At 38.9% G+C, this 14,736-nt stretch overlaps 2 protein-coding genes across 3 annotated transcripts in view; one reads left to right on the top strand and one right to left on the bottom strand.

Moving 5' to 3' along the window:
• Positions 1 to 8,619, top strand: part of rusc2 (RUN and SH3 domain containing 2) — a 34,633-nt gene extending 26,014 nt beyond the window's left edge. The window contains exons 5-13 of one of the 2 annotated variants that reach the window (XM_079343135.1): positions 599 to 805; positions 935 to 1,102; positions 2,083 to 2,159; positions 2,975 to 3,149; positions 3,602 to 3,707; positions 3,911 to 3,957; positions 4,072 to 5,125; positions 5,414 to 5,584; positions 5,958 to 8,619. In XM_079343135.1, the coding sequence (XP_079199261.1) occupies positions 599 to 805; positions 935 to 1,102; positions 2,083 to 2,159; positions 2,975 to 3,149; positions 3,602 to 3,707; positions 3,911 to 3,957; positions 4,072 to 5,125; positions 5,414 to 5,584; positions 5,958 to 6,165 (2,213 nt within the window). In that variant the 3' untranslated portion in view covers positions 6,166 to 8,619. The remainder of the gene's footprint in view (positions 1 to 598; positions 806 to 934; positions 1,103 to 2,082; positions 2,160 to 2,974; positions 3,150 to 3,601; positions 3,708 to 3,910; positions 3,958 to 4,071; positions 5,126 to 5,413; positions 5,585 to 5,957) is intronic. The other variant, XM_079343136.1, reaches the window with a different exon arrangement.
• Positions 8,620 to 10,306: 1,687 nt separating this feature from the next.
• LOC306831649 (C-C motif chemokine 20-like) lies at positions 10,307 to 13,672 on the bottom strand. The gene is made up of 4 exons (XM_079355843.1): positions 13,501 to 13,672; positions 11,345 to 11,468; positions 11,117 to 11,231; positions 10,307 to 10,773 (listed from the first exon to the last, which is right to left on the bottom strand). Exons 1-4 carry the CDS (start codon positions 13,550 to 13,552, stop codon positions 10,741 to 10,743), a joined length of 324 nt encoding a protein of 107 aa, XP_079211969.1. The 5' UTR covers positions 13,553 to 13,672; the 3' UTR covers positions 10,307 to 10,740.
• Positions 13,673 to 14,736: the final 1,064 nt, after the last annotated feature.

The following is a 14,736-nucleotide window of genomic DNA, read 5'->3' as shown; positions in this document are numbered from 1 at the left end:
TCTATTGTAATTATGATTGACTGTTTTCTTCATTGTTCAAAAAAAAGGTCTATGTTTTTTCCAATTATCTGAAAATGTTGAGGTCCAGTATGGTTCATCTGTGACACACAAATGTCACAAACCAATACATTCATCCAGCTCTATGCTGTACCAACCACTTTCCTATGTCATTCTTCTTTACCATGTAATTCTTGCTTTCTAAAAAAAAAGAAGGAAGTTCAGACAACCCAGAGAATTACAGTAGCAGATTTGTTTCCTGACTCTAATCAGATCACGATCAACACCTGTCCAAAGAAACAAACAGATCATCTTTACTTTGTAACTGTTTGCTGACTATTTAAGAAAAAAGGATGACATGCCATGTTGTGAAAATAAGTAAGTTTTGTTCAAGTCAGTTTATGTGCTCTTTTAAATAAGCTATGCTCTTTTCCTTTTTCTCTTTTTTCTCTCTCCCTTCATGCATGAACTTAAATCTTCTCCTGTTCTCCCTTCACCGTTTCCTCCTAATTTACGCCTTTTACTTTTTTTGCCATCCTTTAACCCTAAACCAACCATGAACCCCTCTTTCATAACCCAAACACCCATCCCTCCCCGACAGCACACCACCTCTCTCCCCAGGCGCTCAAATGGAGGGAGTACCGGCGTAGAAACCCTCTGGGAGTGGAGAGGGGCCACTCTTCTACAGGATCAGGCTCCCTGTCAGGTAGTCTGGAACCTCGAAGAGGGGGGGGACTGAGGCCTGCTCGACGGAACGTGTTCGATTTCCCCTCAGCCCTCACCGGCAACACGCTGGCACGGCTCAATGGTGCTCAGAGTTTTACTGAAGGGTTATTAAGAAAGCAGACTTTGTAGCTTAGCGTTGTCGTACTCTTAAAAAAGAAAAGAATGTACTATGATCTGCTTGTGTTTGTCGCTGTGTGTGTCTGTGGAATAGGGCAATCAGCTAAACAACAGCAGAGCTACAGCGACTTCCTGCCGGACTATTTCTCCCTGACTGAGAAGCCTCCAGAGGAATTCTGCCTCTCCCCTGACGCTTCAACCTCCTCCTCCTCCTGCTCTTCATCACAGTCACACATCTCTGTGGACCTGACGCAGAAGAGAGGTGAGGCGCCATGTTTATGTATGAATGAATGTGTGTCTTTTATTCTCTCTGAATTCCCTTTTGCATCTCTTTAGGAGCCTAACTCCGAACAGACTTTCATTGTTTGTTTTTTTTAAACATCGGTTACATGGCAGTGGCACTGCGCACACTCCCATGTATCGAGGCCACAGTCCTCGTGTGGGCAACCCGGGTTCGAAACCTTACTGCATGTGTCTCCCCACCTTCCGACTCTATCCACCGTCCTGTCTAATAAAGGCTAAAATGCCCTTAAATAAAACCTTAAAAAAATAAATAAATAAATAAAAACATTGGTTGCATACATTATATCCCATTTAAATGTGTTTTTAATTGGAAGTCATGACTACAGTACTTGTCAGTGGAGAAAAAACGGTTTCCTATGTGAAAACAAAAGCTCAATTAATTATAAACTCTCAAGAAATGCCAAAATAATCCAACGTCAATCTAAAATAGTTATATAGAGAATCACATTTCCAGAGCCCGCAGTGCTGTTGTTGTTGGGGAACAGCAAGTGCAAAGGTGTTGTTGAGAGGTGGTTAAATCAAGTGCCTCTTACTGCAGAAAAGGCTACTTGACAATGAGGAGAGTAATTCATCACCTCTTCCTGAAACAGCAGGTTGTCACATCATGAGCAGTGAGGGTTTATGTCCCAGAGTGGACCAACAGCTACGCTGCTGGAGTGCACTGAAGCCCTATACACATATTCACTGAGCGTGTTTGTGCGTCTGAATATCCAGAGTGTACACTTCATTGTGGAAAACATTTAATTTATTGATAGTGTTTGTACTGCCTTTAGGGTAGTCCCAGCAGCTTTTCACCTCCCTCCCATATAGTGCAAAATGGGAAATAGTCAGATCATTCATTTTAGGCTTAAACACAAGGAAAGCGTTTGAGTGCAAAAACACTGATACAGGCAGCTGAAAGGGGCAATGAATAATCTGTTTTTACATACCTCTCGTCAGGTTTGGTGAAAGCCGTGAACACTGCTGTGGATCTGATTGTGGCACACTTTGGCACCAGTCGAGACCCAGATGTAAAGGTAAAGGAGTTTTGCTCAATCAGAATAATTTCACCATTCAGTCCTAACGTCAATATAAGTAATGTTTAAAAACACAGACTTTCCCATGTTATGAGGAGCTGTTCATTCATGCACAGATGAATCAGGATACTGCTGGAAACCGGCAAACACAAACAGACCTTCTTCTGTCCCACAGAATTATATACAGCAGATAGCATAGAAAGTGAGTTAATCTGGGTCTGTATCTAGTTACTCATGTTGAGTTGACTGCTTAAGGTCTTTTTTTTTTCTTTTGGGAGAGGGTTACATCAGAATCTATGTTTCTGCCCACACACACTATATGCAACCTCAGAGTTTAAAAACTTAATATAACAAATATAATGTGGGTGTATCTGTAAAGGCCATACACACTCTTGGAAACCAACTTGCTTAAACCACTACATTGTAGTTAAGTACACATAATAACAAATAAACATAATGTTCAAATTAGTTTGTAAAAGAAGTAACCAATAGCCCGCTGAATGCTGCACACTTGCATGGCTTTACTCCGGAAGCTGGTTTAGTCACACAGACAGATAATAAATAAAGTGGGCTGCCGAGGAGAATATTCCAGAGAACTAACATGCAAATACAGCCCATAATCATTCACTTACTGATAGCTTGAGCAAAAAAGGTAATGTGTTTACTTTCTGCAACATTTTTTAAGTGAATGCTAACAAATCAAATAAACGGAGCACTTATCCACACAGATAACTGCTCTGGTCAGCATGGACTAACAGTTGACCTCAGTGCCTTCATTTCCTCTGTCTGCTCTTGTTTCTCTCCCGCTCTGCCAGGCTAAACTGGGGAACAGTTGGGTGAGTCCTAATGTGGGTCACCTGATCCTGAAGTACCTGTGTCCAGCCCTGCATGAGGTTCTGAAGGACGGTCTGAAGGCCTACGTGCTTGACCTGATCATTGGCCAGCGGCGCTGCCAGCCCTGGAGTCTGGTGGAGGCTTCTACTCAGCTCGGTAAGGACTATTCCATAGAGCTCTATGGAGGGTCTTAGAGATTTTTACACATTTGTGATAGTAGCTTCACACAAACTCCTTCTGAAACTGATTAACATCAGTACTTTATTTATGACCATTTTCTGCTGAACCCAAATCCTGACAATCCAGTCTCTGAGAACTTCAGCCTCTATACATGGGCCACGTTAACAAACCACTAGGCTGCCTGTTTGCTGTTTAAAGTCTGTTTACGTCTGTGTAAAACATACAGGCTGGATTAAAAGTTTAGCAGTCTCTGGATTTACATGTTAGAACAAAGTCTGCGTTGCTGCTATTCTGTCAGATTTTGATTAAGTCAAGTTTTTGGAGACTATGAATATGAATAAAGTTGCTGTAATAGCAGATGTACACATTTAAAGGTAAGAGAAAAAGTCAGTACTTCAAGGTAACATTTGTATTTTTGTCCCCATCAGGCCCGTCCACACGTGTTCTCCACAGCCTATTCTCGAAGGTGAGCCAGTTCTCTGAGCTCATGAACCACAGCATGAGACTCAATGCCTTCATCTTCGGACTGCTCAAGTGAGTGTTTTTTTTTAACTGTCATTACTTCCCTTTACACGTTTCAGCTCATTTAACTTTGACTGTCCAGACGTTTTTGCTCACTTACAGCTCTAATATTTATGTTTCTGTGTTGAGTAATATTGAGCCTATAATCCTCCTGTAGAGATTGTAATATTGAATTGCTGCATTGATTGTAAATTTTGATTTTGATTTTTTTTCAGTCTAAAATCTTTGGAGTTCTGGTTCAACCACCTCTACACACATGAAGGTGAGACACATTTAGAGCATCATTTATCCATCTCTGGGACCAAGATTTTTTTTTTCATTTGCTTAAATGCTTGCACTTCCTGACATCCACCCTGTTTTCTTTTTCTCTCCACAGATATCATAGCAGCACACTACAACCCTTGGGGTTTCCTCCCCCTGTCTCAGGGGGTTTGTCAGCCTCTCTTTGAGGAGCTCCTCCTCCTGCTGCAGCCCCTGTCACTCCTTCCCTTTGACCTGGACCTTCTTTTTGAACCTCACCTCCTCCAAAAGGGGCAGGAGCAACTCCGCCGCAAGGAGCAACTGTGTTCCTCAGGCCAGAGTGTGGACCAATCAGCACGCTCCACCTTCCAGCTCATGAGGGGATGGAGCACCACTGTGAGTGAGATGGTTCGAGAGTCGAGCACAGAGGTGAAGAAAGAGAGGGGGCTGCTGAGAAGAGAGGGGACATGGCCGAGGATGGAAGGAGTTGGGTCGAGGAGAGAGGAGGTAGGAGTGAATTCGAGGTTGAGAAGGGATGGTGGGACATCTGCGAGCATGAGCATACAACCAGCGACAGATGTAGGACTTCTCTGGAAGGAGCAGGGGATAGGGGGTCAGAGATTGAAAGGCGTAGGACAGGAGAGCCAAGAAGGAGGTGAGGATGGACAGGATAAGGACAGGAATAAGGAAAAAGAAAAGGACACTGCAGGGGCGGGGCGGCAGGACAGGCAGGCAGGCTGGTGGTACCAGCTCATGCAGTCCTCCCAGGTCTACATCGACCAATCAACAGAGGGCTCAAAGTTCATCAAGACTGAGAAGAAGAAGAAGTCATCAGAAAGACGACAAGGCCAGATTCCACCCACCAGAGAGGGAGTGGTCGAGGGGGCGGAGTCGAGCCAAGAAGGGGAGGGGTTCAGGAGCAGGAAGAGCAGCAGCAGCTCTAGTGGGGACTCTGCAGGATCCAGGGGGAGAACGTCATGGATGGGGAGTCCTCCAGACTCTGTACTTAACAACGAGAAAGAGACTAAACCTCAAGTGGGACTCACAGGGGGTGAAGCCCCTGCTGCCACCTCAGAGGAGAGCCCTTCACAGGGACAGGGTCTGCGCTGGGGGAGGCTTTTTGGTTCCAGCATTGGTTCTCCTTCCAGAGGGGAGGGAGCAGATCAGAGGACAAAAACTCAAACAACCAGGTCAGTATTTGATATGTTCTCGTCATAACCAAATCTCACTAAAATTCAAAACCATTATTATATTATTAAGATCACATCTAATGTGGTATCAGATTGTAAACAATATTTGGTGTCCTCTTTGGATGACTTTGATTAGTTCTAAGCATAAATTATATAATTCATCTTTGTAGTTTTCATGTTGTCTCCATATTTGGGTCTTTTGTTGTATTTGTTGCGAATAAAAAAACATATTTCAATGTCTTGTTTTTAAAGTTATAAAACTATCAACCAAACTGCACTGTTTTTCAGGCCACCTTCAGGCTGGCTCTCTCTGGACAGATCTGTTCTCGACCTCGTAGCTCAGACGATTGGAGCAGGAAGTGGAAAGAAGACAGAAACTCCAGCCTTGCCCTCCGTTACCCAAACGACACCTCCACCAAGGTCAGCTCAGCCAACTGAAGCCAAACATCAGTCTCCATGGTAAGCAACATTTCTAACGTTGTGTCCTATTTCCACCAAAAAGATTATTGACAAGATTTTCCTCTTCATCTAATTATAATACATTTGTTAAACAAACAAAACAAAAAAATTTTGAAACTTATTTCTACTACATTATGCAAAAATCAAAGGAGAGTCGATACAACTTGTAATAAATCTGTCTGTTGAGAAATAATTTTTTGAAATAATTTTTTGAGATAAATCAATCTGTTTCTGTCATAAGTTTAAATCTAATTTAATTAAAACTGTGAAGCTGCACCTATGGGGTGCTCATTTTCCGTTCATAGATGTTCTGTTGTGTTCTTTTCATTTTATTGTCCGTCAAAGATCTGAATCTGAATCTGCCTCTCCACAGTGAAGTTCGAGCTTTGTGCCACCACATAGCAATGGAGCCCGGACAACTTAGCTTCAACAAGGGCGACGTCCTGCAGGTCCTGAGTAAGGCTGATCCAGACTGGCTGTTGTGCTCTTTGGGCTCCACACAGGGTCTAGTTCCCATCATCTATGTGACCCTCAGCAGTCTGGAGGAGAGTCAGGAGGCTGCTGGACTCGAGCAGTGCTGAGCCACAGCTTTATGATGAATATGCACATTAGGGATGATTCCTGAAAAACAATGTAGGAAATCTTACGGTTTTGAAGAGAATTTACAGACACATGCAAGGGGAGCATGCAGGCTCAAACGCAGACTAACATCCACAACAAGTGAACATCCAAACACGTATGCATGCATACATCCAAAAGCCAAAAGCCCAAACAGGAAAACAACCCAAAGACACTCCAATACACGTGACGCTGTGTGCTAGCTTAACTTTGTGACTGTCCAGGCTATATATCATCTCTGCTTCAGCTGAAAAAAGAGAGGATACTCATTAAGGAGAACTTCAAAATAACATATATATGCACTTTGCTTTACTGTGTGAACATTCACCTAGCTGTGCCAGTCTCTGATCACAGTGTTCAGTTGTTGCCCCCACATTAAAGCCTGGGTCTGTTTGGCTTCAGGTGAATTTTTTTTGGGGATGTCTTTTTTCTAAACAAGATTTAAAGTGGGTGATGTGACAGCAAAAATTAGAAACTTTTAGATGTCTGATGAAAGTATGATGATATCAGCATATTTTTGTTATTATCAGGATTAGAAGACTGGTAAAACAAAGTTAAAGAGTGAGTTTATATCGTCTCATTCACTCTTGAATCAATTCAAATCTGTTTAAAGTCTGTCGGAGACAAAGATGGACAAATTGATTTGCACACTTTTTTTTCTCCCTGCCCTCACAGGACCCCAAACAACTGGAATGGATCAAATCACCATCACATGGGGGCCTTTTTCCTCTATCAGGATGGGAAGATGATAAGCTAGTATTTTATGTCTTGTTCCAATTTTAAATCTAAAAGTAAGATAAACTATCTTGTAAACTATCATCAGTTCTCAACAAAAAACCACTGAATAGACAATAGATAGTGGCACAATACCTGTCAAAGTACATCTTTAAAACCCAATGTATTATGCCATTGTATAAGAGTTAGAGCAGAGTGAAAATGAGCATTTAGCACATTTCTAGCTAAAATAACTGTTAGCTTGAATTTGTGTCCATAATGCTACCAAACAATAGTTTGGAATACGAATTGGTTGATTGTTTTCTTGCTACCTGTATCAAAAGAAATGTTTTAGTATCTGGGGGTATACTGCAGACAACTGCTTACATTAGCATTCAATTAACTAATTCAATTAATTCAATTAACCTTACTTCAATGGTCAGTCATATCCAAGCTAACATGGCGGTTAACTTGAAATGTTAGCCAGAAACGGACACTTACATTAGCTCGTCTTACTGTAGTGAATGGGTAATTCTATGTTGTTTCACTTTGAATTATGTGCAAATCATCCTCCAGATTTTAAATTGAATTTTAGATTAGTGATTCATTAACAAGTAGTTGACCAATGATTTTTGTTAGACTTGTAACCTAGCACACAGCTATTGAGCTGCGAACCCAGAGTGTGATCATGAGGAAAATGGCCGCCTTGTAAAAATGGTGAATTTTACAATATGTTTAAAGTGCACGTGAAGTTGATCAAATTGCTTCTTTTTTCCTCCCATCCTGTTTCAACCTGTCATTTAAAGTACACTTCACATTTCTTTTGAAGAGGACACATTTGAATGAGTGGCTGTACATGTGAATTTGATCTATTGGTACTTAATGTAAATGCATATGTGACATACAGTAACCATGTGCTGGGTTTTATTCATTTATTGGCCGGTCCATCATATTGGACAGTTACAGAAAACAATAAATGGATGACTAATGAAGGCAAAACGTAGCTGTGGCGACACATGGAGGCTCTTTGTGAATGTGTTGGAAACTCAAAGTTTAAAATTTGTAGTGAATTAATTATTGCCTTTGCCTAAAAAGTGCTTTGAGGAAAAAGAGAGACATGCCCTGTTGAATACTTTAAAGCCTGCAATCTAATATTTTTCCTGACGTTACATCTTCTAATTGCTTTGGCAAGTCTTTCTCTAGAAATGTATGTTTGCAGAGTTTAAGTAAAGAAATAGAAATGATTATAGAGGTGATATTTTTTATGATAAAAGGGAAACCATCAACACATTTTGTGTTAACAGCTCCTATGTTAGCATGTTCATGCTGAAGCGGCCTTAGCTACAAAATGAGTTGATGGGAAACTTAGGTCATGGCTTTGTGGAGTTATCCTGGAGAGACGATTCAAGTATACAGATGCCCTTTCTAAATATGAAACATTATAAAAAGGTTCAAATGTATGTTTATTAATTACATAAATTAATGCATTGATTTTGAATAACGTACATAATTATACTTCTAGGTTTTTTGTACAGTTTGTATAGTTGTTTAATTTCTGCAAACAAAATGTAATACTTCCTTTTCATTGAAGTGTAAATATATTTAAATCCTTCAATGATTTATTTCTGTCACAGAGGTTTATGTATGAATGTTATCTCTGATTTGTTAATGTATTATATGTTAAATAAAGGAAGCAGGTATAAGCTGTAGTTTCAGTACTAATGAAAACATGGCCGCAGTAGTGGAAGGAATGATGATGTTTTGTTATTATATCCGGTCCTCCACACAATTTGCTCTTCTTTTACATCCTGATCAGACCCTACAAAAGACACCCAAATAAACAAAATAAACACACCCCAAAGGAAAACTCAAAGTACAGATAAAACCAGGTGAAATTGAGGCTCAGGGGTCAGAGGCAAAGGCAGATTCACTTTTGATTTGTAGCAGTTGGTCAGCTTATATTATGTGCTTTAAATTGTTTCACTTGTATTAGTGAAAATGGAGATTAGCTCCTTTCTCCTCCAGCTGCCTCTTCCTGCCTGTACATATTTCCAGCATCAGTGACACTGCTCTTCTCTCTGCATCCAGGCTATATGACTTAAATGTATGACATTACCAAACTGCTATGGCTGTTGAATAACAAAGTCCTTATGTGATCACAAACTAAAAAGGCTCCTGTGTCTTTTGTTTTTACCTAGTGAAAAATATCAGTTCTTATGATTATGTTGTAAACATCCAACATCAGTCTGGATACGCCTTCATTGTAGTCTCCAGTAGTAATCAGGGTGCCATGAGTTCCTTTCATCTGAAGTCGATAGGCACCTTTGCAGTATATATTGTTTAATTACTTTTCTCAGGTAACAAAATACTACACATTTTTACCTGAATTTAAGATGCGTCAGCTACAATTTACACAAAACTGAAGTTTATGCCTTGTCGTGGAAAACCAACTTTTGGTAGGACAGAGAGAGAAGTTGTTCAAGGCCTGTTCTCTTGCATAAAAAGAGTGACCAGATAGATGCAAAACTGAGACATTAATGTTTAAAGACTGGTCTGAGATTGTTTTAGGGATGTTTCATTCTTTTTTTGTTTAATCAAAGCTGCTATTCTCCATGTCCCAGCCTATTAGAGGTACATGTAAGTGATTCATCACGAAAAACTCAAGGCATGAGTATAGCTTAAATGTAATATGCAGTAAGTTGCATACTTTCTACCCTTTAAGTTTAAGCTAAAACTTTTTTTTGTAAGATTTATTTTTTGCCTTTATTAGAGAGGAAGGACAGTAGGCAGGAGCGGAAATCAGGGAGAGAGAGTGGGGAACGACATGCAGGAAAGGAGTGCACACTATAGGAACATAAATAAAAGAAAGGAGAGTGGAAGTACTAGCTGTTCTTATACTAACTGGGGCGAAGGGTGCACTCCAGCCACCAGATGGTGCTGATGTTGTAATAATAAGTTATCAATGCTGTGGGAAAACCAATGTGTGATACGACTTTCTCCTTTATAAATCATTGCTTAAATCAAGTGTCTGCCAGCATATCCCTTTCAATTCAACTCAGTCGGTAAAGCCTTTAAAGATCATGCTTGCAATCAATGCAAGATCACATGGACCTAACATCAGACTTTGCTTTAATAGTGATGAAATCAACCAGCTAATATATTTAACGAAATAAACTGTATCACTATCATTTTGCATCATTCAGTTTGAAATACAAAATTACAAAAAGATGATTTTTCACAACTTACGCTTTACAAAATGACTCCAAACTAAGTTATGCAGCAGTCAAGTGAAGCCTTTTTTAAAGCCTTTATTATGTTTGTATGATTTCATAACTGCAGAGCTTGCTTAATCAAACAAAAGGACAGAGTGAAGAATATTGTCATCAAAGAAGGACATGTTCAGGATATCAAAAACACCTTTATTTTATAACAGATCAACAATCCAAACATCCATATCACAAAAAGCTGCCCATACCACAGTGGTGAATTTGGTTGGAGATAGCTAAGAGAATAAAAAAAATATCACATCTTAAAATGTTGACAATTTCTTCTAATATTCTTGGAAAACACAAAATATAAAATTCCTTCAGATTATATATTATAATCATGCTACAGATATTTCTATTGCCGCATCCCTCTCATCTCAGAAAAAAACAACAACCATACAGAGAAAAGTTTTAGTAACCATTTTAAACATTATAAGCTTTATTCATCTATTACTGCTTTGGAATGCCCATTCTTCTCCGGTCTGAGATATTTAGCTGTCCATTCTCAAACTGTTTGTTGTTACTGTGTCTGAAGATGTCAAAAGGTCACGCTCACTTTTACTTAGACTTCACTCCAGAGCAGACTTGACCCTGTAAACAAACACATAAAAAAAGTAATTTTTTATATAAAGAGACTAACATTGAGCAAGCTCTTAATTATTGATGCGATAAAGTCATTCGAAAAGCTGTTGACACCAATGTGAGTTGAATTAAGCGGAGTACTTTTGTTTTAAAGACATTGTTGATTTTTTCAAGTACGTAAAATGAGTTTATTAAATACAGTCAATATTAAGAACTAAAGTTACTGGTCCAAATATGTGAAGCACAGAGTTTAAGATGAATTTAGATTTAAACTTGAAATTTACAAGAACTACAACAGGGCACTTTTTAAAGTCAGTGTCAGTAGGCTATACATTATTTTACAGTTAAGTACCTTGTAATTATTTTTCTTGCAGAAGTTCTTCCGAGATTTCACGTGCTTCTCCACATCTTGAACCCATTGAGCATTAGGTGGCACACATAGCTCATGGCCACGTCTGGTCACCAAACTGCAACAATACAAAATCATACAGATTAATGTTAGGGTTTAGAAAACATACTGAAGTATGTGGAGTAATCTTTTGGTTATTTCTATCATCAACTTTATTCCACATATACTTACATTGTGGCATCAATAGAGCAGCCCTGACCACTGATCTGTTTGCGAACATCTAGAACAGCAGATTTATGGACTACTCTGTCTCTGACAGTCAAGCAGCAGTCCACAGGTATCTCAGCCAATGCCACTAAAAGACAGAAAGAATAAAAACAATTAAGTTAAAACTGATTGTTCGTCTTTAATGTACCAGAACCAGCTCATCAGAATTTGTCTACTTGACTGGAATGGCTAAGTCCTTGATGTTGGGAAACATTGGGAGAAAGGATTCTCTCAATTTAGGAGCCTTCAGCATTTGAAGTGCATGTAAAAAGAGTTTTCTTCCCTTGTGGCACGTTTTGACACAGGCTGGGACCATGTGATGATGAAGGCCTTCTTTGGTCATCCTCCTTATTATTTACACCTATTTATACATTATCCTTTCCAAAACTACTTTGACAATGGACACTGCAAACTGGGCTTAGTCCCGCCCACATTGCAGTAACAATTCTAGAGTAAAACTTTGCACATTTTGAGCCATTGCCTGTTTTCAAGACAACTGTCATTGGTCCAAAGAAATATATAAAATACAAAAACACCTCTGAATGTTTTTTTGTTGTCGTTAAATAAAACAACATGTTAAACTAAATAAAGAGCTTTATTCGTATGCCACCATCAACCTCTTCAGAGCAGCTGACAAAGTGTCATTTAGTTGTAAAGGATTTTATGGGATTTTGAGGTATGCTTTTATATGTGTTGAATTATAGGGTGAGTCAGGATTTCATTTTACGGCCCATTAAACATTACAGCGGTGAGGCTTTAAAGGAGTAACGAAATACTTTGAACTTCAAAAGACTTATCGGGTGACATAAGATTTATCTTCATCATCTCCTTTGTGGCAGGCATTCAATGTCACCTTTCATTTTGTTGTTGAACATTTTAATAAAAAAGCCTATTATCTGTTACATAATCATATAAAAATTCACATTCATTTCCCTGGGGGGCAATTCGAGACACATAATTTTCTTTTCTTTTTTTTGCATTTAGCTAAAACCGTCATTAAATAAAATGTAAGTATAAATGACTGTCTGTTTTAATTAGGTGTAAATACATTTGATTGATTTATATTTTTTGCATTATTATTTGCACCTCTTCTGGAACTCACCAAGTCATGCCTCTTAATGTTAAAATATATCTTTCTCTTGGGGGAATGTCAGTGATAAATCAGTGCATCAGCTAAAAGTACATTATCATAAATCGTGTCAGACTTTTTTGGATTATTTGCTTTATTTTATATTTATTTAGAATAAATATTTGTGTCATTACAATTTTATCCATGCTTATTGAGAATTATTTTGAATTCTAATGGAAAGAAATTCTGTTACATATAAAGTTGTGGGCCACCTTTCTCTATGCTTATGATTATAGTCTTTGACTGCAGAGTCATAATTGATATCACAAAAGTTGCCTTATTAGCTTTTGTCGTGTGACAGGGGATTCCCAGCAGTTACACTTAACCTCACTACAAAGTGTTCGCCAAGGAGCGGGGAATAACACACAAACACTCCTTACCATGGAAAATAATTAACACTGATGTGATTTATGACCGATTGGATTTCTGAATGAAAATAATTCACTTTCAATTGTTTGTTTTTATAATTACACTTTTGACATTACAGGTCACATACTTTATGTGTAACCTGTTTTAAAGTTTGATTCTGATCCTTTCTTTTGAAATCTTCAACTTATCTACTTTTTTCTGCTGTGCCAGATGCCTTTGTATCTTTTTTCTTTCATCATCACAATGACTTAAACTAAAGTATTGTAAGCATTTTAAAGCTCTGTTGGTTACATACAGTATGTGGTTATAGAGGAGAAATAGAACAACTTTTTAACATTAAACACAAACTGACCTCAAGGAAGGACCACAGATGTGCATTCACATATCAAACATTAAAAAATTGTATGTCCTTCTTTTTAATCCACTACTTCCTTCTGGAGCCATTCCAGGTCTACAGTGTCATCATTGGAATCACATCCCATTATCTCTTTCTAAGTGAAGGCAGTTGCCTAATTTCACTTTTTGTTGAAGATATCGTGTTTGTTGATAAAGCCTAAATGGATGTGTATAAAACACACACACACACACACACACACACACACACACACACACACATACGCACCTGTGCAGCAGTAGGTGATTAAGAGGAAGCAGAAGAAAAGCCTTGCATCCATGTCTGGCTTTTGTGCTGGCGAGGTCGTCCTCTCCTCTCTTTAGAAGCTGATTGGCTGATGAAGAGCCTGTTCCTGCTTTCAGCACCTAATGTGGCAAAGGAAGTGTGCAGGCTGCTGCTGGATGGATGCCCTTATATTAGACTGTCCACTTAGTTTCACTTTTATTTTTACTGGACCCAGCCTCCTCCCCCTCCCCCTCCCCCCCCACCCTCTGCTGTTGTCCATCATAGCACAAACACAAAAAAAAAAAAAACATTCTTCACCCCCTCCCTCTTTTTGTAAACCTTCAGGTTTCTGTTTGAATCACTTCTAAAACTTGCCCAACTTCTTTTATCTGAAACCTCTCACTGTGGGTCATGGCACCTTTCGGTTCTCTAATCTCTGAAAAAAGCACACAATTCTCAGGTGACCACTTACAATTGAAATACAATCCTTAAAAGAAATTACCCTTTTATGCTTGTGCAATATAATGAGTGGATGAGAAGCATTGCAAATATTTGTCTGCAAACTGGGAGCATTTTGGAATATTTCTGCTTTAAGTGTCTTTATTGAGAATACATTTATCATTGCATCCTTCCCTTCCAAAGAAAGTCACAGGGTTTAGATCTTGCTGAAGTAAAATAAAAAATGGGCTAATTAATTAAAATCTGCAGTCCTTTAGATGACCACTTGAGGTCACTAAAATGTGAGTTACATTGAAAGCCCAGATGAAAATGTCTAACTATACAGTACAATCTTACATGTCTAAAGCATGGTACAAACAAAAAGGCTTTTTTTATTTCACCAATGTACATTTTAATTAGCCTTAAGGTTATACAAATTTGGACTTGGCCACTTTGAGTGACAGGTGGGGGATGCTTAATGTCTGTTAGACAGACAGACAGACAGACAGACAGACAGACAGACAGACAGACAGACAGACAGACAGACAGACAGACAGACAGACAGACAGACAGACAGACAGACAGACAGACAGACAGACTATCGGTCGGTCAGTCCAAGTAGAGAATTTAAGTGTTAACACTTTTATACATTTCACTTTAGATTTGTATTATTAAAAATGATTGAAGTTAAATGTTGTCTCTTTTGAAGACATTTCTCTGGTGAAACTGATACCACCAGACTCACAGTGTCTACAAACAACCACTTTCTTTTTCTCACTTTCTGTATAAAGGAAGTTGATA

Source organism: Symphodus melops (assembly GCF_947650265.1).
Source record: "Symphodus melops genome assembly, chromosome: 1".
Classification (NCBI taxonomy): domain Eukaryota; kingdom Metazoa; phylum Chordata; class Actinopteri; order Labriformes; family Labridae; genus Symphodus; species Symphodus melops.
This window is presented reverse-complemented; position numbering and strand designations above follow the sequence as displayed.